General features: G+C 57.5%; 1 protein-coding gene across 1 annotated transcript; it reads left to right on the forward strand.

Annotated features, from left to right (window-relative positions):
- Positions 1–173: 173 nt before the first annotated feature.
- Positions 174–22,672, forward strand: LOC119108325 (nardilysin). The gene is made up of 20 exons (XM_037231901.1): positions 174–246; positions 3,264–3,554; positions 3,853–3,960; positions 4,592–4,663; positions 5,898–6,038; positions 6,401–6,569; positions 8,309–8,556; positions 10,543–10,796; positions 11,592–11,802; positions 12,035–12,163; positions 12,603–12,732; positions 13,243–13,501; positions 13,941–14,091; positions 14,775–14,911; positions 15,542–15,683; positions 16,084–16,330; positions 16,544–16,572; positions 16,984–17,120; positions 21,236–21,443; positions 21,929–22,672. Exons 3-20 carry the CDS (start codon positions 3,949–3,951, stop codon positions 22,217–22,219), a joined length of 2,967 nt encoding a protein of 988 aa, XP_037087796.1. The 5' UTR covers positions 174–246; positions 3,264–3,554; positions 3,853–3,948; the 3' UTR covers positions 22,220–22,672.
- Positions 22,673–23,225: the final 553 nt, after the last annotated feature.

A 23,225-nucleotide genomic window follows, 5' to 3' on the forward strand; every position in this document is an offset into this window, starting at 1 on the left:
ACGCATTACTTATGTTTTAAATCTCTCTCAAAACAATAAAATATGTTTTTGTTTAAAAAAATAAAAAGATAGAGCTTTCAATTACAATTTAGGCTATTATGATAAATTTGGTAAATGAAACCACCACGGAACACGGTCTCGCGCAGGGTATTACCGTAAGCCGGCGCGAGCAACGCAAGCAAGGTAGGGGGTCGGTGATTGCGTGGCGGAGCGTGGGTTGAGGCGGCGGTTGGTGTGCAAAATTAGGTAAAGTCACAGCTAACACCTTTAGCTGAAGTGAATAGCATAGGTGAAAATGTTTTAAGCCTGTTGTCAAACAAATATGGCTAGAAGTGTAACGACATGCAATTAGTTTTCCGTTATTATATGAATTCATTACCCTAGCGTTGCCTTAATGAACGGAAGCTCATGAAAGAATGTATTTGGTTTGTAACTGAGGTTGCATGTGATGTGAAGCGATAGTGATCCATGCGTTACACGTATAAAACCTAGATTAAATCTCAAATTTTTGGTGGAGTCTTATCTATTTTGTTCAACATCTGCCAACCAAACCAAACCAAACCAAACCATCTGCCAACCAAATCCTTGCCCAGAATCTGGTCTCTCCTATTCTTAATGTGAGTTACTAGAACCATGAACTGCCCAAGAGTAGGACAAACTACCCAATGGTAGCATAACTGCTCTATTTGCTACCATTGTACTTTCTTTATACTATGAAATGCCCAATGGTGGCATAAAATGTGTAACATTAGCATGCAATGCCCAATGTTAGCATGGATGCTTGCTCATAGGGTGAACTGCCAAATGTTCTCATGAACCACCCAATGGTAATATGACCCTCCCAATGGTGGTATGACCTGCCTAGCGGAATATGACCTATTTAATAATAGCATGAAATGCCCAGTGATAGCATGACCTGCCACATGGCAGTGCAGCCAGCTTGTTTAAAGAGCTCTACTCCAAAATTTTATTTTCTGGACTATTGCACCAAAAATATTGTTATGTCAGGCCATGCTTTGCAATTATGGTCTTGCTTGACCTTTGCCATGTTGTGTTACCACTGGGTCAGTACCTGCTAAGCATAGGTTTTTGCATGCGCATAACCCACTATCCAGTTGAGCAGATCATTTTGTCTCTACCCTTTTATCAGAAATATGAAGGGCTTTAGGTGCTGCACAATGCTGCAACACAGTCATGGGCTAAGGATTGGCCCATGTTGGCCAGTTGCCAGCTGGCCATTCCATTTCAGTCTGGCCAATGTGCCTGCTTGGGACTCATACCCTGTATTACTAGATTATAAGTAGTCCAGCATCTTCCCCTAGACCACACAGATGAAAAATGGCTCAGAGACATGCCAACAATGTGCCTAAAAGAATGATCATTGTCATGGAGGTGCACAAAATCATATGCCTCATGTGGCATATGCAATGACACATATTACCTTTGTAGTTATGCATAACCCTTTGCCTTTGTATTTATGTATAATCCTTTATATTTGTGGTATGTATGTCCCCAAAGTTCATCCACAGGGCAGCTTTTCAGGCATTTGACTTATCATGTTTATGGTGCTTGGTTGAATAAACCATTATGTCACATGCCATGATATGCACATGACACTAAGATATGCTCTTAATACTAAAATGTGTGCTTGATACTAAAATATGCTCAAGGTGAAATGAAAATTATGTTTGAGATCAACATGACATTCTTTAAGCGAATATGGTAATCTGAGAAACAGCTTGTGGCCAAGTATGCATGTAAGGATAAATTAATTCAAAGTGCAAGCATGGGGGACTACATAAACCTGCAGAATGGCATGATGTAAACAGACAGTAAGACAGGCCACCAGCATGATCTCAAAACCAAGATATGTATCCTAACATTTGCATGTTGAAATAACATTATTCATTATATATTTTTATGACATTATTCATTATAACACCATAACATATTATACCATAATGTCTCAACACATGGAGACATAGTGGTGGTGGGAGGCAGCTGTCCAATGCTACCATGGTGCAGTAAAGGAAAGCCTGTTTGGTGGTGCCCAGCTGGCAATAAGGTAGGTAGAGGGATGCCAGCTTGGAGGAGCATGTATCCATTGTTGAAACATAGGATCATGGCTCAAAAAGTGATTGCACAGCTTAAAGGTGCCCATAATTGTTTGTGTCCCAGTGCTTTGAATTTTTCTACAGTTTTCTTCTCCTCCATGAAGCCATCAATCTGGGGCCTGCCCAGAGCCTCCAGAGTTGGTGTTGTCTGTTGGGTGTGTTTAATTGTAGAGACAATGCTGGTGTCAAAAGACTTTTGTATGCACCTGACATTTAAGCCACCATGCTCATTACACCCTATACACATAGTGGCCTTAGATGTGTGGGATAATGTAAGCATTGATTTTAATTTGCAGAAATCAGCTGTTAAGTAATGCCTTAGAATGCACAGCAAGGTGAAAATATATGCCTGCATTTGAACTGGCATTGTTGCATGACTGGTGATGTGCTTGTCATACAAAAGTGTTTGTTAGCTTGTTACTGTGTTCTCATTTGTATTTGGTTGTTTGTGGCTCCAAGTGGTGGGAGGAGCATGGTCCCAGAGCTGGGTGTGCCATCTGCATATGGGATGAGGGAGGCATCAATGTGGCATGTGGCTGGACAAGTCACTAAGGAACAAGGCAAGCAAAGAGCTGACTGACTATGAATCCCTGGTGTACCCCATGGATTACTGGTAGGGTCATCAGTCCTCAGTGTACCACCTGTCTCTGATCACTCAGCTAGCCTATGACCCTGTCAGGTCCACACTGTACCACTGAAGCTGTGTCACCGGTAGATCATGACTAACAGTGATCAAGGGCCGGAGATAATCTTATAGCTGTTGTCGGTGATGTTTATCTGCTGTTGATGCTCCTCACCAGCCCTCTGACAGCACCGAGCAGTGTCCTCAGTGGTGACTGCGGATGTTGGCGTGCCCCAAGCCCCCCTCCCTCCCTCCTTGAGTAATCTTGCCAGAAGCTGCATTGAGAATGGCATGGAACGCCATTTCAGTTTGGTGATGTGTTTATCTGATCACATAGTTATGGGCGCTGCATGACCTTTAGCAGTCGATGCGCCCTAAATCCCCAAATCATCATCATCATTATCTGATCACAAATGTCTTCCTCTTTAGATGTCTCATATTATGGATCTTGTGGTTTTTGGATGATTGTGCTGAAGTGTGGATGGCTTGTCACCATTCAGTTTTGTTTCACACAGAATCCGTTCCAGGAAATATACTGGAGTGTTCCAATGTGTGATATTTTATCAAAATACATTATTGAAGCAATTTCATTTACTAACAAGGCAGGCAAGGCGGTCACAAGCATCAAGCAACCATTTGAGCAGTTGTTTGGGAAGGCTGATGAAGAGACAGAACATTTTGAGTGAAAATAACAAAACAAAGAAAGCTCGCAGTAGCGGCATTCAAGAAAGCATGGCACCCTCTATAGGAACATTAAGCAGCAGCTGTGAAGTTTTGCCAAAGCCGGTGCAATCAGAAAATGACAAGAGGGAGTACAGGTATAGACAGCCATTGTTTGATATGCTTTTTTTTTAGCATAGATCATCGAGTCACTGTGGAACCAGGGAGACGACCGGGGTGCAGGGCTTATATCCACTTCACTTCCCATGCTATATGTGCCATCAGCCATAGCATCATGTCAATTTGTCCCTGACCTTATCTGTTATCTCTAACTATACATGTAGGGCTGCACACATGGGATGTGTTGTTCTTTTCATGTTGTTTCTCTTCTGCTGAGCTCAAACATGTGATTGCAGCTGCCAGTAATCCACTAAGTTCGACTTTTCCATGCTCCAGAGCCATCAAGCTTCCAAATGGTTTAAGGGCCTTGCTCATATCAGGATCTTCGTCCTCCTCTGGAAAGCAACAGCAGAACCAGCATGAAGCATCGCCATGGTGAAGAAGGTATGCATTGCTGAACTTCTTAGTCTGAAGATGTTGGTTTATCATTTTGTGATGGTACTGATGATAAGCCCTATGATACGTCGACCTTCGTAAAAGCTGACGGCTTAAAGGTAGCTGTGGTGTTGGAAACAATGTGTAGATATTTATGACCTATTAAGCACAATTTTATACATAAACCGACTTGCCTCGAGTGTTTTGAAAGTTGAGCTGCATCCAGTGTTTGTCGTTGGACCCTGTCAGTAGCAGACTGCGTAATGTGTTTCTAGACAACACGTGTACTATGGCGCAAAATGGGATAGAGCTCGTGATTCGCGTGCTATGAAAATACAAAGCAGGCTAGGTATGGTGCGTTTCCTCGTGAATGTCCACATGGCCGGACCGGGCCGGAAGAGCTCGCTCTTGAGGGGTTCCAGCCCCGCGCGACCTGCGCCGCTGGGTCACGCGCAACGTGCGCCACTTGGCGGCCATGTAGCCGGTGGCGTCACGTGCTGGCTGCCGTCCCGTCTCACGGAGCGCCAGCGACGCCGGTAACGGCGCCAGCGCTTGTCGGCTGCTGTAAGAGCAGGCAGGCGAGCCCGGTCCGAGGCTTTCCCAGCAGGGCCGTCACGCCCCCGTGTCGGCTGTGTTCCAGAGGCCAGCAGCGCGGAGGACGCACCAGGACTCGGACAACGAGGACAGCGAGGACGAGAGCGATGAGAAAATGGTTCGAACGCCGCCCGGTCTGTAGACTCAGGCTCGCAATTCATGGCAGATGTGATGGCTGATCTCTGTTATGGCTTCATGGCATCCTGCACGGGGCGAAAACGAAGGACTTGGCCTGAGCAAACAATGCTGATTTTGAAATGTCACTTGCTTTCAAAGGCTGGCAGAAGTGATGTCGGGTTCAGAACACCTTGCTAAGCAGCACAGCACGTGGCTTGAGCCCACCGCCGAAGTAATACCGTTCCAACTGCATTGAATAACTCCCCCCCCCCCCCCAGTCGTTTTGCCTGTTGGGACTGAGGAGTGTTTGTGCCATGCAATGCTATGCCATGGCTGCCCCGAACCGGATTGGCCCGCTTTGGGCGATTGCCAGTTGACCCTTCCTTCTCAGGCAGGACAAACAAGTGCGCCTGTTTTGGGACTCATACCGAGCACTGCTAGGGTACTAATCCAGCGTATTCCCGCAGACTGCTTAGGCGCCATGTTCATTTTTCGAAATGATGGCATATTTAGTCTAAACTGATCGGTCAGTATATTTCGTATCGGTTTGGTTTAGCACCTGAATGATATGTTCGATGTTCTCGGTTTGCTCGGTTCCCAACAGTATTCCGAAGTTCGATCAAAGTACTCCACCAGGCGGTGCGCCGTAGCGGTCAGGTGCACTGCATCTCGCTGCGCGCTGTGCGGTGTGCGCAGTGCATTATGCTGTGCTATGCACCCTCCCCCCCCCCCTCCGCCGCCCCCTGTAATGGCAGAATGTCATGTCTTGTCATGTCCAGCCAGTGGTCTAGTGGCGCGTCGCGTCACATGCTGCAGCTCGCCCCACACATTGCGCCATTTGTCCTCCACCCCGACGTGTTTGCCTTGATTCGCCGTGCTCAGTTCAGTATGAGCATTCAGCCACGCCCAAATAGTTTGGATATCTTATCGTTCTGTGCCAGGTCGTTTTCCGTTCTAGATATGTTCTCCCCCATGATATCGCTATGATACTATAAGGGCCGCCTTGCGCCAGCACCACGGCCCTCGTATGGTAGAAGGCCCGTATGTATAAGCCATGCGATCCGTACTCTGCGTGGGTTACGCGGCCGATGGAAGAGGCCGCTGTGCCCGCTGCGTCCGCGATGCCGTGCTGTGCTGCGCGGCGCGCTCTGTGCACAGCGTGCCGCCCTGTGCGGTCGGCGATCGCCGTCGGCGGTGTCGGTCCGTGTACCGAGAGTCTCCATGTGTGCGGGCAGGCGGCCGCGGCTCTCTCCATCGGCTGCGGCAGCTTCGCCGAGCCCAGCGACATCGAGGGCCTCGCGCACTTCGTCGAGCACATGGTGTTCATGGGCAACAAGAAGTATCCGGAGGAGAACAGCTTTGACGTTTTTGTTAAGGTGCGTCACTGGTTTATATCGTGGTGCCGTTTCACAGACACGTGCATCTCCCACACCTTGACATCGTAAGGTTGTGACGTACATTATAGACCCAGGAGCAAAGTTTGAGCGTAAGGGGCTCTCATGGAACAGTGCAATGACCAGCGTTATAAAACGTTCTATGTACCATCTCAATCGTATTTATATGTCTGTATCTGCATGTGTCGTAATCGTATTTATGTGTCTGTATCTGCATGTATCGTAATCGTATGTATATGTCTGTGCATATTTCTCATCGTGACTTCTTTCCGTTTTTCTGTCGCGGGGGGGGGGGACTTGACGTACGCTACTATGCTCACCGTGACTGGTGTCGTGCCGTGCAGAACAGCGGGGGAACGACCAACGCGCACACGGACTGCGAGCAGACGGCGTTCTACTTCGACGTGAACTCGCTGCACTTGCGCGAGGCTCTCGACCGGTTCGCCCAGTTCTTCATCTCACCTTTGATGCGGAAGGACAGCATGCAGCGCGAGCGGCAAGCGGTGGAGAACGGTGAGAGGCGAGGGTGGCGTTGATGCGGAAGGACGGCATGCTGCGCTAGCGGCAGGCGATGGAAAACGGTGAGAGGCGAGGGTGGCGTTGATGCGGAAGGACGGCATGCAGCGCTAGCGGCAGGCGATGGAAAACGGTGAGAGGCGAGGGTGGCGTTGATGCGGAAGAGCAGCATGCAGCGCGAGCGACAGGCGGTGGAGAACGGTGAGAGGCGGGGTTGCGGTGGGCTTTCGTGAGTGAGTGGTGTTTTAACTTTGCCGTGTTACCCAATGCATTGTATAATTACTGTTAGGTAGTGGAAGGGATACTGAAGTGAGCTGTATGAGACGCTTCCCTACCATTACATCATGCAGCTACTGTCCGTGCCCAGAGTCGACCTGTCTACCGGCTCTGTTCACTGGACGCACTACTCACCGCGAATATCACCCGCGAATATCGCCATGTACCAGTCCACAGCGTCGGGACCGTCCACGATCTGACGTTGGGCGCTCTCCGCCATCAGGCGCCGCCCAACAATGGCCGCACCAGTCCACAGTGTTGGAACCGTCCACGATCTGACGTTGTTGGGCGCTCTCCGCCATGAGGCGCCGCCCAACAATGGCCGCACCAGTCCATAGTGTCGGAACCGTCCACGATCTGACTTTGTTGGGCGCTCTCCGCCATGAGGCGCCGCCCAACAATGGCCGCACCAGTCCACAGTGTCGGAACCGTCCACCATCTGACGTTGGGCGCTCTCCGCCATGAGGCGCTGCCCAACAATGGCCGCGCCAGTCCACAGTGTCGGAACCGTCCACCATCTGACGCTGGGCGCTCTCCGCCATCAGGCGCCGCCCAACAATGGCCGCACCAGTCCATAGTGTCGGAACCGTCCACGATCTGACGTTGTTGGGCGCTCTCCGCCATGAGGCGCCGCCCAACAATGGCCGCACCAGTCCATAGTGTCGGAACCGTCCACGATCTGACTTTGTTGGGCGCTCTCCGCCATGAGGCGCCGCCCAACAATGGCCGCACCAGTCCATAGTGTCGGAACCGTCCACGATCTGACTTTGTTGAGCGCTCTCCGCCATGAGGCGCCGCCCAACAATGGCCGCACCAGTCCACAGTGTTGGAACCGTCCACCATCTGACGTTGTTGGGCGCTCTCCGCCATGAGGCGCCGCCCAACAACGGCCGCACCAGTCCACAGTGTCGGAACCGTCCACCATCTGACGTTGTTGGGCGCTCTCCGCCATGAGGCGCCGCCCAACAACGGCCGCACCAGTCCACAGTGTTGGAACCGTCCACCATCTGACGTTGTTGGGCGCTCTCCGCCATGAGGCGCCGCCCAACAATGGCCGCACCAGTCCACAGTGTCGGAACCGTCCACCATCTGACGTTGTTGGGCGCTCTCCGCCATGAGGCGCTGCCCAACAACGCAACTCGCTTGCGGTCCCCAGCACGGGCTTACTCCGGCCGCCCCAGAGGAGAAAAGGCGTTGGTCACATATGGACTAAGTGGAGATAGCTAGGAACATAAATCGATTAGACAAAAGGCGTTTCATGAAACGCGGCTGAACGTCGCATATTACGGTTTGAAGCGGGCATTGCGAGGACTATTTCAGGACGAAAGACATCATTGTGTTGGCCGCGGGCGGTTACACTTCCAAACCCGCTTGAAAACGTCACGTGCGACCTGCACTGTTCTCCCGGCTGCCCTCCTGCTCTGCAGCTCCGATCACCACTGCCGCCTCCGCGCCGGCAGAGTTCCTGGAGGCGCAGCCGGACGACTCCAACCGGGCCGACCAGCTACTGGCCGGCCTGGCGCGGGCCGGCCACCCGATGGCCAAGTTCACCTGGGGCAACCTGAAGTCGCTGAGCGAGACGCGCACGGGTCTGAGCGACGAGCAGATGCACGGCCGCCTGCACGAGTTTTGGCGTCACTACTACCGCGCGCCGTACATGACGCTAGCAGTGCAGGCCGACCAGTCTCTCGACACGCTCCAGCAATGGGTCAGTGGCGTGTGGGGGTCAGAGAGGGGAGCGGCGGGGTCAGCAGCGTGTGAGGGTCGGGAGGGGGGCGGGGCGGGGGCCAGTGGCGTGTGGGGGTCAGAGAGGGGGGGGCGGGGCGGGGTCAGCAGCGTGTGAGGGTCGGGACGGGGGCGGGACGGGGGTCAGTGGCGTGTGGGGGTCAGGGAGAGGAGCGGCGGGGTCAGTGGCGTATGAGAGTCGGGAGGGGGGCGGGGCGGGGGTCAGTGGCGTATGGGGGTCAGGGAGGGGAGCGGCGGGGTCAGTGGCGTATGAGGGTCGGGACGGGGGCGGGGCGGGGGTCAGTGGCGTGTGGGGGTCAGGGAGGGGAGCGGCGGGGTCAGTAGCGTGTGAGGGTCGGGAGGGGGGCGGGACGGGGGTCAGGGAGGAGAGCAGCGGGGCCAGTGACGCGTAGGAGTACGGGAGCGGCGGGAGTCATTGGCGTGTTGAGATCAGGGAAGGGGCGGCGAGTGTCAGTGGCTACGCCGACTCAAGGGTATGTAGCTGGCCGCCCGGTGGACGTTTCAGTGGTGAACTCTAGGTCATGCATGAATCGTTAGCTCCTGGAAGCGAGTTGATGCTGGCTTGGGTGTGAGCCAGCATAGTTCAGAAATTTGTTGCATCTTGTTTGTGGTCGGTGTGGTCGCCACACCGACCACAAACACACACAGCCACATAAACTCTTCACTTAGTGAAGAGTTTATGTGGCTGAGATCATTGTCATTTATAGGCCCGGTGGAAGTGAAGAGTTTGTGCGGCTAAGATCAGTGTCATTTATTGGCCTGGTGACGGCTGAAAATCCGCTCTGACTGTGAGAAGAGCTGGTATGAAAGGCCACTTTTGGTGACTACGCCGCAGTTCCGTAATCGACGTGACAGCGCGTGGTCCTTCGCGCAACCCAGGACACGTTTGCGGAGGGAAAACTACTCGACGAATAATTGTCTCTTATGATAACCCATGGAAATTTTCATCTAAATTCGGCGGGCCCGGGGATCCTCCCCAGTTTTGTCTCACCTGCGCCATGCATAGCCTACAATCATAGGAGCTAGGCATGGCGAAAAGACGTTGTCCGTCTTGACCATGCGCTCAAATTAGCCGGGGTTCCCCCTCGACACGCAATGTCTTGGCGGCGCCGAACACCGTTCCGGAGACTTCCCACATTCCGGACGATTCTGCGAGATTAGCTGCCGGCCGAACGCGCCGCAAAGCAGCGCAACCGCCGCGGGGTCCTTTGCACCACTTCTCCCCACGCACGGACAGCCGGTCCCCGTGTGTACCTGACCCTCCGCCTGGGGCCGGCCAGGTAGTGGAGATCTTCAGCTGGTCCCTGCCTGTACCTGACCCTCCGCCTGGGGCCGGCCAGGTAGTGGAGATCTTCAGTTGGTCCCTGCCTGTACTTTACCCTCCGCCTGGGGCCGGCCAGGTGGTGGAGATCTTCAGTTGGTCCTTGCCTATACTTTACCCTCCGCCTGGGGCCGGTCAGGTGGTGGAGATCTTCAGTTGGTCCCTGCCTGTACTTTACCCTCCGCCTGGGGCCGGCCAGGTGGTGAGATTGATCTTCAGTGGTCCATGCCTGTACCTGACCCTCCGCCTGGGGCCGGCCAGGTAGTGGAGATCTTCAGTTGGTCCCTGCCTGTACTTTACCCTCCGCCTGGGGCCGGCCAGGTGGTGGAGATCTTCAGCTGGTCCCTGCCTGTACCTGACCCTCCGCCTGGGGCCGGCCAGGTGGTGGAGATCTTCAGCTGCACAGTCCCTGCCTGTACCTGACCCTCCGCCTGGGGGCCGCCGCAGGTGGTGGAGATCTTCAGCTGGTCCCTGCCTGTACCTGACCCTCCGCCTGGGGCCGGCCAGGTGGTGGAGATCTTCAGCTGGTCCCTGCCTGTACCTGACCCTCCGCCTGGGGCCGGCCAGGTAGTGGAGATCTTCAGTTGGTCCCTGCCTGTACCTGACCCTCCGCCTGGGGCCGGCCAGGTGGTGGAGATCTTCAGCGAGGTGCCAGCCACGGCCGAGCCGCGGCCGTCGTTCGCCAGCCACGGCCAGCCCTGGGACCCGGCGCGCTTCCACCGGCTGTACAAGCTGCTGCCCGTCAAGGACCGCCATCAGCTGACCATTACCTGGCAGCTGCCCAGCATGATGAAGCACTACCGCACACGGCCGCTCAACTACATCTCATGGCTGATGGGCCACGAGGGCCGCGGCAGCATCCTCTCGTACCTCAAGCACAGGTCAGCTGCTTTGCGTGGGGCGGGCGCACGCCGGCTGACCCTCAGTCGGGTAGTGCGTGTTCGGGGGGGGGGGGGGGGGAGGCAGCCAGGTGAGGTGGGCAGTCACGTAGCTGGGGACTGTTCTTGCGCGGAATCTGCTCCGCTTGTGGTGGAGTCTGACTTGGGCTTAGCATCATCTGCGCCAGTTTGTTCCGTCGGCAGTTGTTGGTTGGACATCGCATGGGAATAGTTTGCGCTCAGACTAGGGCTCGATTGCTAGCAGCAACTAGCTTCGTGAAACCAACGCAAACTCGAGATCGTCCACATAACACGATTGTCAGGATCACACGACGCCTAGATGGATCTCAGACTGACCCAGCTGTCAGAATGACCCAGCTGTCAGAATAACCCAGCTGTCAGAATAACCCAGCCGTCAGATTGACCCAGCTGTTAGAATGGCCCAGCTATCAGAATGACCCAACTGCCAGAATGACCCAGCCGTCAGATTGACCCAGCTGGTTGAATGGCCCAGCTGTCAGAATGACCCAACTGTCAGAATGACCCAGCCGTCAGATTGACCCAGCTGTCAGAATGACCGAACTGTCAGAATGACCCAGCCGTCAGATTGACCCAATCGTCAGAATGATCCAGCTGTCAAAATGACCCAGCTGTCAGGATGACCTGACTGTCGACATGACCAGGTCTGTCAGGTTGACATAGTGACCCGATTGTCCAAGTAAGCTGACACATCAGATTGATTCACACAATGACGTGTTTGTCTGTGTGACCTGACCCCCTCCCCTTCCCTTCCGCCAGAATGTGGGCCGTCAGCCTGGTGAGCGGCAACAGCGAGTCGGGCTTCGAGCACAACTCGGCCACCTCGTGCTACTACGTAAACGTGCGGCTGACGGACGCCGGCCTGGAGCACGTGGCCGACGTGCTGGCCGCCATCTGGGCGTACATGGCCATGCTGCGGCGCCTGGGTCCGCAGCAGCGCATCTACGACGAGATCAAGGACATCGACCAGGTGGGCGGTGCCGGACGTGGGCTGGAATCCCGTCGGACTCTGGGTGAGGGGCCAGACAGCCGGCGTTGTGGCGGTGCGGGCAGAAGCGGGTCAGATGGCTGGTAAGGCAGGTGAGTGGGTGAGATGGCTGGTACGGCAGGCAATGTTGTTTGAAGTCCGATGGTGCGTAGGTTTTCGTTTGGGTTTTGGTGCGGCGCGAGCCGAGCCGCTCTAACGCCGCGCGCCCCCGCAGATCAGCTTCCGGTACCAGGAGGAATCGTCCCCGCAGGACTGGGTGCAGTCGATGGCGGACAACATGCAGAACTACGCGCCGGAGGACTTCATCTGCGGCGACGTGCTGCTCTTCAACTACGACCACCAGGTGAGGTGACGCTGCGGTGGCCGCTCTTCGCTGGCCCGACGGCGGCCAGGCAGGGGCGACTCTTCCATCAACAGCCGGTTGTTATTCCGCGACTCTGGCAGCCGCCGGCGGTCGCCGGTGAACACAAACTCTGGATGTGTTTGTGTCTATCAGACACAAGAAGCGTCTACCTTGCCCGAAGAGGCGTCGAAGAGGGCGCGTTAGTGCAGCTGTGGTGGCCCGTAATAGGCGTGACGGCGCTTGTGACTCATGACTCGTGATCGTAAGCCCACTCATGACGCCCGCACCGCTCCGAGTCGTGGTAAAACGCACGCTGCCTGTACCCGTGCAGGCCAAGAAGTCCTCTGCCCCCCCCCCCCCCCGCCCGCCCCCCGTGACCTCGGCGCGCGGTCCGGTCGGCCGAGGCGGGCTCTGACGCCGACCCATCCCGCACCGGCAGCTGATCGCCTCGTGCCAGGACGCCATGCTGCCGACCAACTGTCACATCATGCTGAGCTCCCGCACGTTCGAGGAATCGGGCGAGTGTGTGCTGACTGAGCCCTGGTTCGGCACGCGCTACTCGGAGCAGGGTGAGCATAAAGGGCGGGGGAAAGCTGTCGCGCAGGATTTGACTGGAGGTAGCTTTGTTCGTTTGGTACTGAAAAGGCTGACGTGGTATGGCGCGGCTTGGCGTATTGGATGCCCCGATCGAGGTTATTATTCCGTGCATCACAAGTGACACATCTTTTCGTGTCATGGGACGGAGGCTTGACGGCTGTCTGTGACGGTCGCCAAATACAAGACGGGGCTCGTATTTTAATGTTTGTTTCTGCGTAAGTGCGCTAGGCTGGCAGCGTGACGTGCTGAGGCGTCGCCTCCGTGTGAGCCCCGTAGCCGTGACGCACAGTCGTGGTCTCTGTGTTTCCGTGACGGTTCTGTGTGACCACTCAGCCGTGACGCACAGTCGCGGTCTCCTGTGTTTCCGTGACGGTTCTGTGTGACCACTCAGCCGTGATGCACAGTCGCGGTGTCTGTGTTTCCGTGACGGGTCTGGCGGGTGGGCGCGGCTGACAGACCCCGATCGCCTGCCCCGCCGCCAGAGATCCCGGCCGAGTGGCAGGCGCGCTGGCGCGACCTCTCCTCGCTCGAGGCCAGCTTCTACGTGCCCGAGGTGAACCCGTTCGTGGCGCGCTCGTTCGAGCTGGTGGCGGAGGACGTGCCGCACTGCTCTCACCCGCGCGCCGTCATCCGCCGGCCGGACGGCGAGCTCTTCCACCGGCGCGACTGCAAGTTCAACCTGCCGCGCGCCTACATCTGCATCCGACTGTGCTCCGACCTGCCCGTCCAGTCAGCGCTGAAGTGAGTGTGGCCGCTGTACGAAAGGCAGGGGGGGGGGGGGGGGTAGGAGTAGGAATAGGATGAAGCAACACGAGGCCTTTGCAGTGACGATTGGTTTGGCTATCTGGCTGTGATTGTCTTATCGCCGATTATCTGGCTGTGAGGCGAAGCGCCTTGTGATGCATGTGCTTGGTGAGTCGTGTCGTGTTTAAGTTGCAGCAGCTGGCGGTCGTTAAACTCCCCAATCTCCGCCCCATTCCAACGGCGTTCTTCTCGATTGCAGTATACGTGCGTTGTCATGCCGACTCTAGCAAGTTCTTCAACTGCCGCCCCAGTAAAAGGACAGGCCTAAAGTTTTACCTGCGTAAGAAAGTGACCGTGCATCGTACAGTGACCGTGCATGACATCGTATGACAGTGACCGTGCATCCCCTGACCCCTGATCCCTCCCTCCGCCGCAGCGCCGCCATGCTGGACCTGATGGACAACATGCTGACGCATCATCTGACGGAGACGCTGTACCCGGCCACGGCGGCGCGACTCAACTACCGACTCGAGTCGAGCGAGCGGGGCTATACCATCCGCGTCGACGGCTTCAGCGAGAAGCTACCGGTACGGCGGCGGTGGCGGCGCTGGCGCTGGCGCTGGCGCTGGTGTTGGTGCTGGTGCTGGTGCTGGTGCTGGTGCTGGTGCTGGTCGGACCGGTCAGAACCGCAGTCTTCCTATCAACATGGGCTCAATGCTTCTCTGCACCAAAACCATGTTTATAACGGAACATTCTTCGTGCCAGCTTTAGTGTGGTGCACTCTACTGCTTGTAGGTGTTCTATGGCCCAAGAGCTGCCTATAGAGACTCGAGTACGTCTTAGGGTCGCAACTCAGCAAATATGCCGATGCCAGAGTTATCTTGTGGAGTGCTATCCTGCTTGCCACCCTTGCTATCATTCAGACATTTATGGGGGGAGGGGGGGGGGGGCGGGGGCATCCTACGATCCTCTCACCTGTTAGCAGAGCCAGCTCAGTCGTTGTGTGCCATCGTCAGGCGACTGCCATGGTCCGTTTGGAAATGATCATTTTCAGCCGGGGATGGAGCTGCTGTGTCAGCAACTATGATGTCGGAAAGCTTGGACCACACCTTTCTTTGCGCTTCGTCTGGCAGCAGCATAGAATCGTTCTGCGTTTCATTGTAATGATGGCTTGGCTCATATTAAAATGACATGTATAGCTAGGTTTTACGCGCCGTAAATGTCGTGCTGGAGAACCCACTGCATTCCCTGAAGTTCAGGATGGTTTCAGGACCTAGTGAATGTCATAATCGACCACATTGCCAACTTCGAAACGAAGGTTTTCGACTCGGAAATGTTCAACATGCTCAAGACGGAGCAGCTCAAAGCGTACTACAACTGGTTCCTGAAGCCCACCAACTCGTGCAAGTGAGCACACTAGCATGTGTTACATCAGGTGGGCTGGTGCTCACTCGTATTCCGCGTCCATAAACTGGTCTGTGGCATGTATAGGCATCGCACCGCGGCATTTGACGAAAAAAGAAAAACAAAAACCGCTCTCCCTTGACTTCTATGTCTTGACCAATGATAGCCACGCTCCAATAGTGGCGACCTGGTGGCTAATAACGGGGTTAACAACGATGTCTTGCAAGCTGAATCCCAAAGCATTGACCGTGGTTTGCACGTGATCTCAATGCTCCGCGTGTTGCCCGTTCGGCCCGTGTCCGCGCTCCTGTCGGATCAGCGTACACCTGCACCAGCTCCATCCCAGGTCTTGGCCACTGGCTGTCGCGGCCGTAAATCCCTCACACAGTCCATAGGGCATCCCATCGGCCGTTGAGGGGGGGGGGGGGGGGGGCGTGGTGGTGAGGAGGGGAGGTATACGTTGGCGGCGCGCCTCGAGCTATCGCCAGGAGTCGTTGTTAGCGCGTGGAGCGTTAGGGTGGCCGACGGTGGGGTCAGCCCCGCTCCCACGGCGTGCGGGACGGGCCGAGGGGAAACGTGCAGCGGCGCTCCGCCCCGTGCGTTGCCTCACCGTGCGCCTCCTCCGCCGGACAGAGACCTGCGCCTGAAGGTGCTGAAGCAGCGACACTGGATGGCGCTCGATAAGCACCGCGCTCTGCTGGCCGTCACCGAAGAAGGCCTTAAGGAGTTCAGCCGCGCCTTCCGAGCGCGCCTCTACATGCAGATGCTGGTCCAGGTGGGTCACCAGATGGGGGTTCGGTGGATCACTGGGTCCGGGTCCAGGAAGGTCGCCGGGTCCGGGTCCAGGGCGGGAGCTGCGTCGGAGGCGACGCCGGCTCACGTCAGCCGGACGGTCTGAGTCAGCTGACTGAAGCTGCGCTTTTGACAGGTGCAGTGGAGCGGAGTCACACCTCGAGGAAGTGGGGCTGGATATTACCAGCCGTCTGAGGCATGGCATGTAGCTCATCCTACATACCCCCAGGTGTACACTGTTCTCACAGGGAACAACGCTTGGTGATAACCGTCCGGGTCAGATTTCTTTCATACGTGACAGCGTTCACCACTAAGGGCGGCAGGTCTTGCCGTGCCGACCGATGCCGATCGCCTCCCCTTCTGAACCCCTTTCGCTTCGTCAGGGCAACGTGTGTCAGGCGGGGGCGGTGCAGCTGTACGAGGGCGCGCGCACGCGGCTGCAGTACGCGCCGCTGCCGCCGCACCAGTGGCCCGACATCCGCGTGGCGCAGCTGCCGACCGGGCGCACGTTCTGCCGCACCGCCTCCTTCCACCGCGGCGACACCAACACCATGATCACCAACTACTTACCAGTGGCAGCCGGCACCGACCACTACCGTGCGCGCCTCCTGCGCGCTGGAGCTGCTCATGGTCAGTGACCGGCGCCCGGCAGGGACCGGCGGTCAGCTGCCGCCGGCGAGATCGGCCATCCGGGGAGTGTCGCGCGTCCCTGGATGGTCACACCCACGGCTGTTTGTCGCCCTGGGATATCCTCGCAGTCGCTGGGGCCGGTTTGATCAGCTGGTGGGGCCGCTCGCGCTGAGTGGCTCGCCGTTAGACTGCCATGGGCTGGTCTTTCGCCAGGGCGCTGCCATTGGTCGATTCCGCGGGCCGCGAGTTGGTCACGGTCAGCCCCTCCATCGCTGCTGCTTCTGCGGTTAACTGTGGTGCGTTGCGACTGACGTCGGCCACTGCAGTGTCGCCTCTGAATCCTCCGCCGTGTAAGACAAGACCAGCTACCCTTCAACTGGGACATATCCCGGGCATTGGCGCTCGCCTTGGTGACTGGCGCTGCTTGGCATTTGGTCATGAAAGGACGCATGGCGAGGTGTCTGAACGTGGCCGTTATACTACCGGCGCCACTGGATTACTTCGGTGGCACCTGGACACCGCGAGGGCCTGGTTCTGCCGGCTGTGTCTGTCTCGTCGTCTGAGACTGGACCGGACCCGCCGCCGCCGCGGCCTGCGTCAGTAACGGCGCCCCTCCGCCCCCCGTGACTGGCGTCTTCTCCGTCTGGCCGCAGAACGTGATGGAGGAGCCGACCTTCGACTTCCTGCGCACGCAGGACCAGCTCGGCTACCACGTGTTCTCGCTGATGCGTGTCGTGTACGGCGTGCTCGGCTTCTCCATCAGCGTCAACACGCAGGCGGACAAGTTCACGTGAGTTCCCGCCGGGGTCGGCGTGTCCCGCGAGGTCGCGCGTGCCGCGAGAGTGCCGCGAGGTCATCGCGTAGGCATACATTTTCTTACTCTCCACTTTGCGCGCCACCCGTCCGGGATCAGTGGGACTTCCCCTGCGGAGCGTGGAACGGCGAGCAAGCCGGCCGTGGCCAGGAATTCCCCGCCTAAGCAAACACGACCATAAGGCCAAGCGGGGCCCGAAAGCTGGACGTGGACCCGCCCGACGCTCCAGCCGATCGCCCCGCATCAACATAGCGACGCCAGGTGTCCCCCCGGAGCGGCCATGACGGCGGCCCCCTCTGTCAAAGTGGTCCATCGCGTCAAGATACATAGAGGCGAGAGCTAGGGGACGGGCGACGCAAAATGCGCACAGGAATGTGCAAGTAACATGTTGCGAGGAGTTGGCCGCCTCGCCCCAGGAACCCCGCCGCGCCGGCGCCGCCGTCGCCCCAGCTGGCATCAGAAGCGCCACGCCACGTGGGAACTGGGCCAGAGGGGACGCGCAGGGCCCGCCCGAGGCGCGGGCGGGCGGACCTTGCGTCGTCGCTAGCGACGCCACGCCCGAGGTCTGGCCCAGGGGCACGTTGGGGACCGAGCTCTGGAAGCGGCGCAGGTCGGCTCGGCGACACATTGGACGGAGGGGGCGAGGCAGCAAATCTGTTGGACCACGCAAGAAAACGAGGGCGTGCCAACCGAGTTGGAAGGGTCCACCAGGAAAGACGAAAAATCTCGGGGGAAGAGAAGGTGGGGGAGTGCGGGGAGGAGGGAGTCTCCCGGGGAGTTCGGGGGAGCGAGGAGCGCGGAGAAGGGTGGCGACAACCAGGCGGCGACATCTGGCCCTGCAGACAACGGAACATGGGCGTCGACATGCATGTATGAGTCCACAGGCTGCTCTCCCCATCCTTACCGGACCATGGACGGCGGGCGCTCCCGTGTCCCCTGACCCCTCCCTACCGGGCGGACGCGGGCCACGGCCAGCTGTTCTCTCCCGTGTGGTAAGGGGAGGGGAGAGGCACTGGCAATGGATCCTCCCAAACGGGCAATGTGTCTCGAGCCCACTCCTATAATTAAGGAAGGGGGGAGGGGGTGAAGTTTCACGTGGTTTGTCCATGTCTTAGTGATCTTGTAAATACAGGTAGCGGTCTGCGTTTTAAATGGTTTAGTGTTAAGACGAGGTCGGAGCGATTCAGTCTGGCGGCGACAGGACACTCGCGCCCGGCGTGGGTGGGCGTGGTGGCCGAGGCCGTCAACACGCGCTTCGGCGCGACGGGTCGCCCGCTAGCCCCCGCCGAGGCTATCCTGATTTTGTCGTTGGAGGCGGCCCCGGGGAGGCGCAGCGGCTCGTCATGGCCCTCGTCTTTCCCGTGTCGCGGCCAGGCGCGGCGTGCGGGCCACGCCGCCATACCCATGGAGGGTTTCCTTGTGCTGTGACGTTAGTCTGTTGCCTAGCTGGATGGTTTGATTTTCCTCGTCCTCTTTAATTCGTTTTCCGATTGCGTGGGGCGGCGGAGCCCGTGCCGAACCGTGTATGGCATGTCGGCAAAAATTCATCATGCGCACGCTGCCTTTACTTTATCGCTGGCGCGACCCAATTTATTAACTGATTTGCATGGCATTCGTGCCCGTGTATTTTGTTTTTGTCTGTTTTTGTTTTTGTTTTTGTTTGTTTAATGATAAGATGCCTTGTTTAAGCAGAACATTTTGCTTTGAAATCGACGCTGTCAACGTCCGCCGGGCGGTCAGACTTTCGGCTGGTACGCAGTATGCCATTCCTTTTTTCCCAAGGACCGAGTCACACAAGAATTGCAACGAATGAGTGGTAGGCGCGGTACGCACCCGAGCTGCACGGCGCGGCTACGGCAGGGTTTTGGAGTCAAACGACCGCAGTCCTGCTTCTACGCAGATACATGTTTGTGGGCAGCGCGGCTCAAGGCACGGTGACGCTCCCTTTTACTAAGAGACGGCTGACTCGTTTTGTTGTTTCTCATTTGACCCCAGGCGTGACGGCATAAAGAGGCATAGGTCATGATATGACCCAGGACCCGTGGGGACCGCCCGGCATGCCGGATTGTGCACGGCGGTAGCAGGATCTATCCGTGGTGTCCCCGCCTTGCGAGTGAACGGAACACAGCCTGCTCTCTTCCGACTTGGCGTACGCCAGACCTTATGAGCGCTTGATGACGGGATGTTCGGGACGGATAGAGATCCCGCCATCAACGCTCGTAGGATGGGCGACGAGAAATCAAGTCGCCGGACAGGCTGGTCAGGCCCGTCCAGCCTGTGCCCAGAGCGCGCCGGCTGAGGAGACCGTAGGGCGTTGATGCGGGTCACGCCGGGCGCTTGTCGTTTGCCGAGGAGCTGCACCGTCCCATCGGGCACGCTGTCTTCCTCCAGTTCTCTGAGGGACGCGCCGTGGGATGGTGCCTTGCAAAGCTCGCTTCGGCATACGGGAGGCGAGGGCACAGAAGCGCCGGAGACGGCGTCTCCGTGCCGAACGAGGCGCTGCCTCATGTGCGCGTGCGGCAGCGGAAAGCTGCGAGCGATGGGCGTGGCCGTCTGAATGGTGGGCCGCCCACCGTGGACAGAACGCGGGGAGCGTCGTCCAAACAGGGAGCCGTCAGCCTGGAGGTCAGGCGAGGGAACGAGTCGCCGTCCAGCTTCGGACACCTAATGCCGGCCCGGAGGCTGCGTCAGTGCCGAGCTGACAAATTGACATGACTTACTTTAAACAGGGCCTAAACATAGTTTTATTGAAGGTTTGAAATGTGATCAATAAATTCAACTTAACTTAACGAGGACCCACGCAGACGAGCTAATTATAATGCTAAGGCGCTGGAAGGGAGAGGGGTCCCATCCGTGTGCGAGCCAAGAATGAGTGGGGTGGCGCGGGCGCCAGCGTATGCGTGTGCTTGGAGTGAGTGTGGTGGGGCACCGGGTGCGTGGAGTCTGCGGGGGGGGGGGGGTCTCCCAGGGTTATTATCCAGCGGGCTCTTGTCAATATAATTCGTCAGTGCGTGAGACCCTTGCCAGTTGAGTGTATTATCAGTGCATCCGGTTCCGTGTTTGCCCCGTTTAAATACTATCATAAGCTTGAAGGTGGAGGCGGGGTACCGTGGTTAAGGGCGCACAGCCATGTGCGGGGAGATAGCCGTTCATGGCGCCTGACCGGACCCACCATCCCGCCAATGCCCCGGTCACCCGCTTCATCCTAGCTCTGTAGCTCACATGAGTGTGTACTGATGTGGGGTGTACCGGAGTCGCAACGTGCAGCGTCGTGTGCTAACGACATCTGGCTCGTATACTGACCAATGGGCTCCTCATTATGAATTCGCTCTTGAGGCGTGGCAGCAGCAGCCGGTTGCACACAACATCCAGCGGCGAACAGGCAGCAGCGCACGCCGCCCACCGCAGAACCCCCCCCCCCCCCCTCACGCACAATCGGAGGGCCGCACCGAGCGGCAGCGACGCCGTCAGGACGGGTGCCAGGTCAGGGGGACGCGGCGGCCGGGACTGGAGGGAAACTGACGCAGCTGGACCGAACGGCACTCCTGGAAAGGCGGCCGGGGACGCAGTTAGGAGGTGATGCTGAGGGGGCGGTCACATGTGAGAGGATGCTAGGTCGCGGTGAGACACGCCCGAGGCGGATAAGGCTGTGGTTGCGAGGATGTGATGAATGGGGCGCGGTCGGGGCTCTCACACGAATTCTCGGCGTTGTGGTACGTTGGTGGGGTGTGTGGGTGTGTGGATGGTAGATGAGCTTACTTCTCGCTCCTAGATAACGGCCACATTTCGTGCCCAGCTGCGGGAAGTTGCAACCCAATCGACGCTTCGCCTTTCCTACTAGGCATTCAACCAGCCGATCACGGAATGTTCTTTTACCTGGCATCTAACGCCAGTACGTTTGTGGACCGCGCCTCAGTCCACGCGTGCGTGCGGAGCCCGGACGGGGATTATCACTAGCCGTCGGCTGCCGCCATCGGACCCTGGCGATCTTCCAGCCGCTATAGCCACTGGCCCCCGCTGACCGTGACCCGCCGCCGCTCACCCATCGCAGTAGCCGTCTTTCACCGGTGGCCGGTGCCGCCGCCCGGCAGGCCCGACCGCGTGGACGAGCGCATCTCGGCGTTCCTGGAGCACTTCGTCGACAAGCTGGCCGAGCTGAGCAAGGCGGAGCTGGACGTGGTGCGGGAGGCGCTGATCCGCAACAAGCAGTGCGCCGACGTCTCGCTCGAGGAGGAGGTCAACCGAAACTGGGGCGAGATCGTCTCGCGGGAGTACGTGTTTGACCGGCTCGACCGGGAGGTGAGGACCGTGTGGGGCGGCGACGCCGCCAACCGCGGCTGGCGCTCGCTGGGACGCGGTCAGTGCGCCTGAAGGCGGAGCTGATAGCGGTCGAGTGGGAGGGATTTTGTGTAGATCAGAGAGTGCGTTCTGTGGTAGCCTTTTGTCCTTTGTGTGTGTATTAATCAATCACGGCACTGAGGCGTCTTGACATGGTGGTATATTCAACGGATCCGGATATCCGGATGTCTTTGTTGGCCGCTCGAGCTTATCTGACTCCTCACCGCGCCACGGTACCGTTCTGCACATGATGTCACTTTCTTCGCCGAAAGACGCTGTTAGTGTTCGGACGCACCGGAGAACTTTTGCTCCGCCGTTCGCTGTTCTAAAAGTCTCATCTGATCGGTAATGAATCAGGCCGTTTGTGGACGCAACTGTGGCCATCCGTCGCCTGGACCGGCATCCCCGGCCGGGCGGCGACCGTGACCGAGCGCCTGTCCCGGCAGTCGGACGTGCTGCAGTCGATCCCGCTGAAGGAGGTGCGGTCCTTGCTGCGCGACGCCGTGGACTGTCAGCAACGCGCGCTGTCCGTGCAGGTGGTGGGCGCGGCGGCGCCGGACATGGCGCCGCCCGGTCGGCCGGTAGACGCGCCGCCGCCGGCCGATGCCGGCGCCCAGACGGCCCATCAACTGCCCCTGCTCGTGCCGGAGACCGACGACGAGCGACGCTTCGTCACCTGCGTGGAGGCCTTCAAGGCCGACCTCTTCCTCTTCCCCGTGATCAAGATCACCGAGTGAAGGGATGGCCTCCGGCCTCGTGCTCTCCCCCGTGATCAAGATCACTGTCCTGGTCCTCGTTCACGCGACAAAGCCCACCGAATGAAGGGGTGATCACCGACCTGGCCCACTTCCCCGTGGCCAAAAGCACCGAGTGCTGGGTAATTGCCGTGTTGTCGGGAGACCGTCAAACGTTCAAAGCGTTCCAAGACGGGTGATCGCCGAGACCATCGGTGACTGGGGTACCTCAGACGGTCTCGACTGGTGGGCTCACTCGGAGACTGGGCTGGCTCGGGTCGCGGGTGGGGTGTGCTGGCACCCCTGCTGGGGCCTGGCGGTTACATGGGGCCGCACTGGTGGCGTTGGTCGTGTTTCCAAGAGATGTCATTGTTACCATGACACCCGACATTTGGCGCAGTCGGTATGCGACGGCCGTGTTTCTCGCATTTGAGGAAATACAAATATTCGGTTGTGCATTGGCTTATCTTGTGTACAGGCGTGTGTGTGAGTGTGTGTGTGATCCTCGAAAGAGAAGGGTTTTCTACAAGTTTTCCGACAGATGGGTGTGGTAGTCGCATAGCGAACGGTCTGCATTACCCTCGCAAATATGGGTGCAGCCCGGAACATGTAAACCAACGTCGCATTCAACGCCAATGGGTTGTTGGGTGTTGAAAAGTGATTGGTGAACTCAGATTGTATTGCACGCTGACGCCAGAGCAGGGGGAAGGGGGGGGGGCGTGGCTTGCCCCAGCCCGCTAGCGAGGCGCGGTGAGGAGTGTCTGACACTTATGGGCCTGGAGCCTGGGGCCCAGGGTCTTTCACACGCCGAAAATTTTTACTCACGCAGGGGAGATGCGCAGGCATACCGGATGCGTACCCCAGCGTAGAATTAGGTGCGATAACGACGATAAGGTGATCTAGGTGCGATGGGAACAGGATATTGGAGGAGCGAAAGAGAAGCAAATGCTGAACATTTTTATCGTGGTATTGAGCGCATACATATTCGGCCCAAGCCCAGCCATGCACA

The sequence above is a fragment of the Pollicipes pollicipes genome, unplaced genomic scaffold, assembly GCF_011947565.3.
Source record: "Pollicipes pollicipes isolate AB1234 unplaced genomic scaffold, Ppol_2.1 Scaffold_6686;HRSCAF=7923_pilon_pilon_pilon, whole genome shotgun sequence".
In the NCBI taxonomy this organism is placed as follows: Eukaryota; Metazoa; Arthropoda; class Thecostraca; order Pollicipedomorpha; family Pollicipedidae; genus Pollicipes; species Pollicipes pollicipes.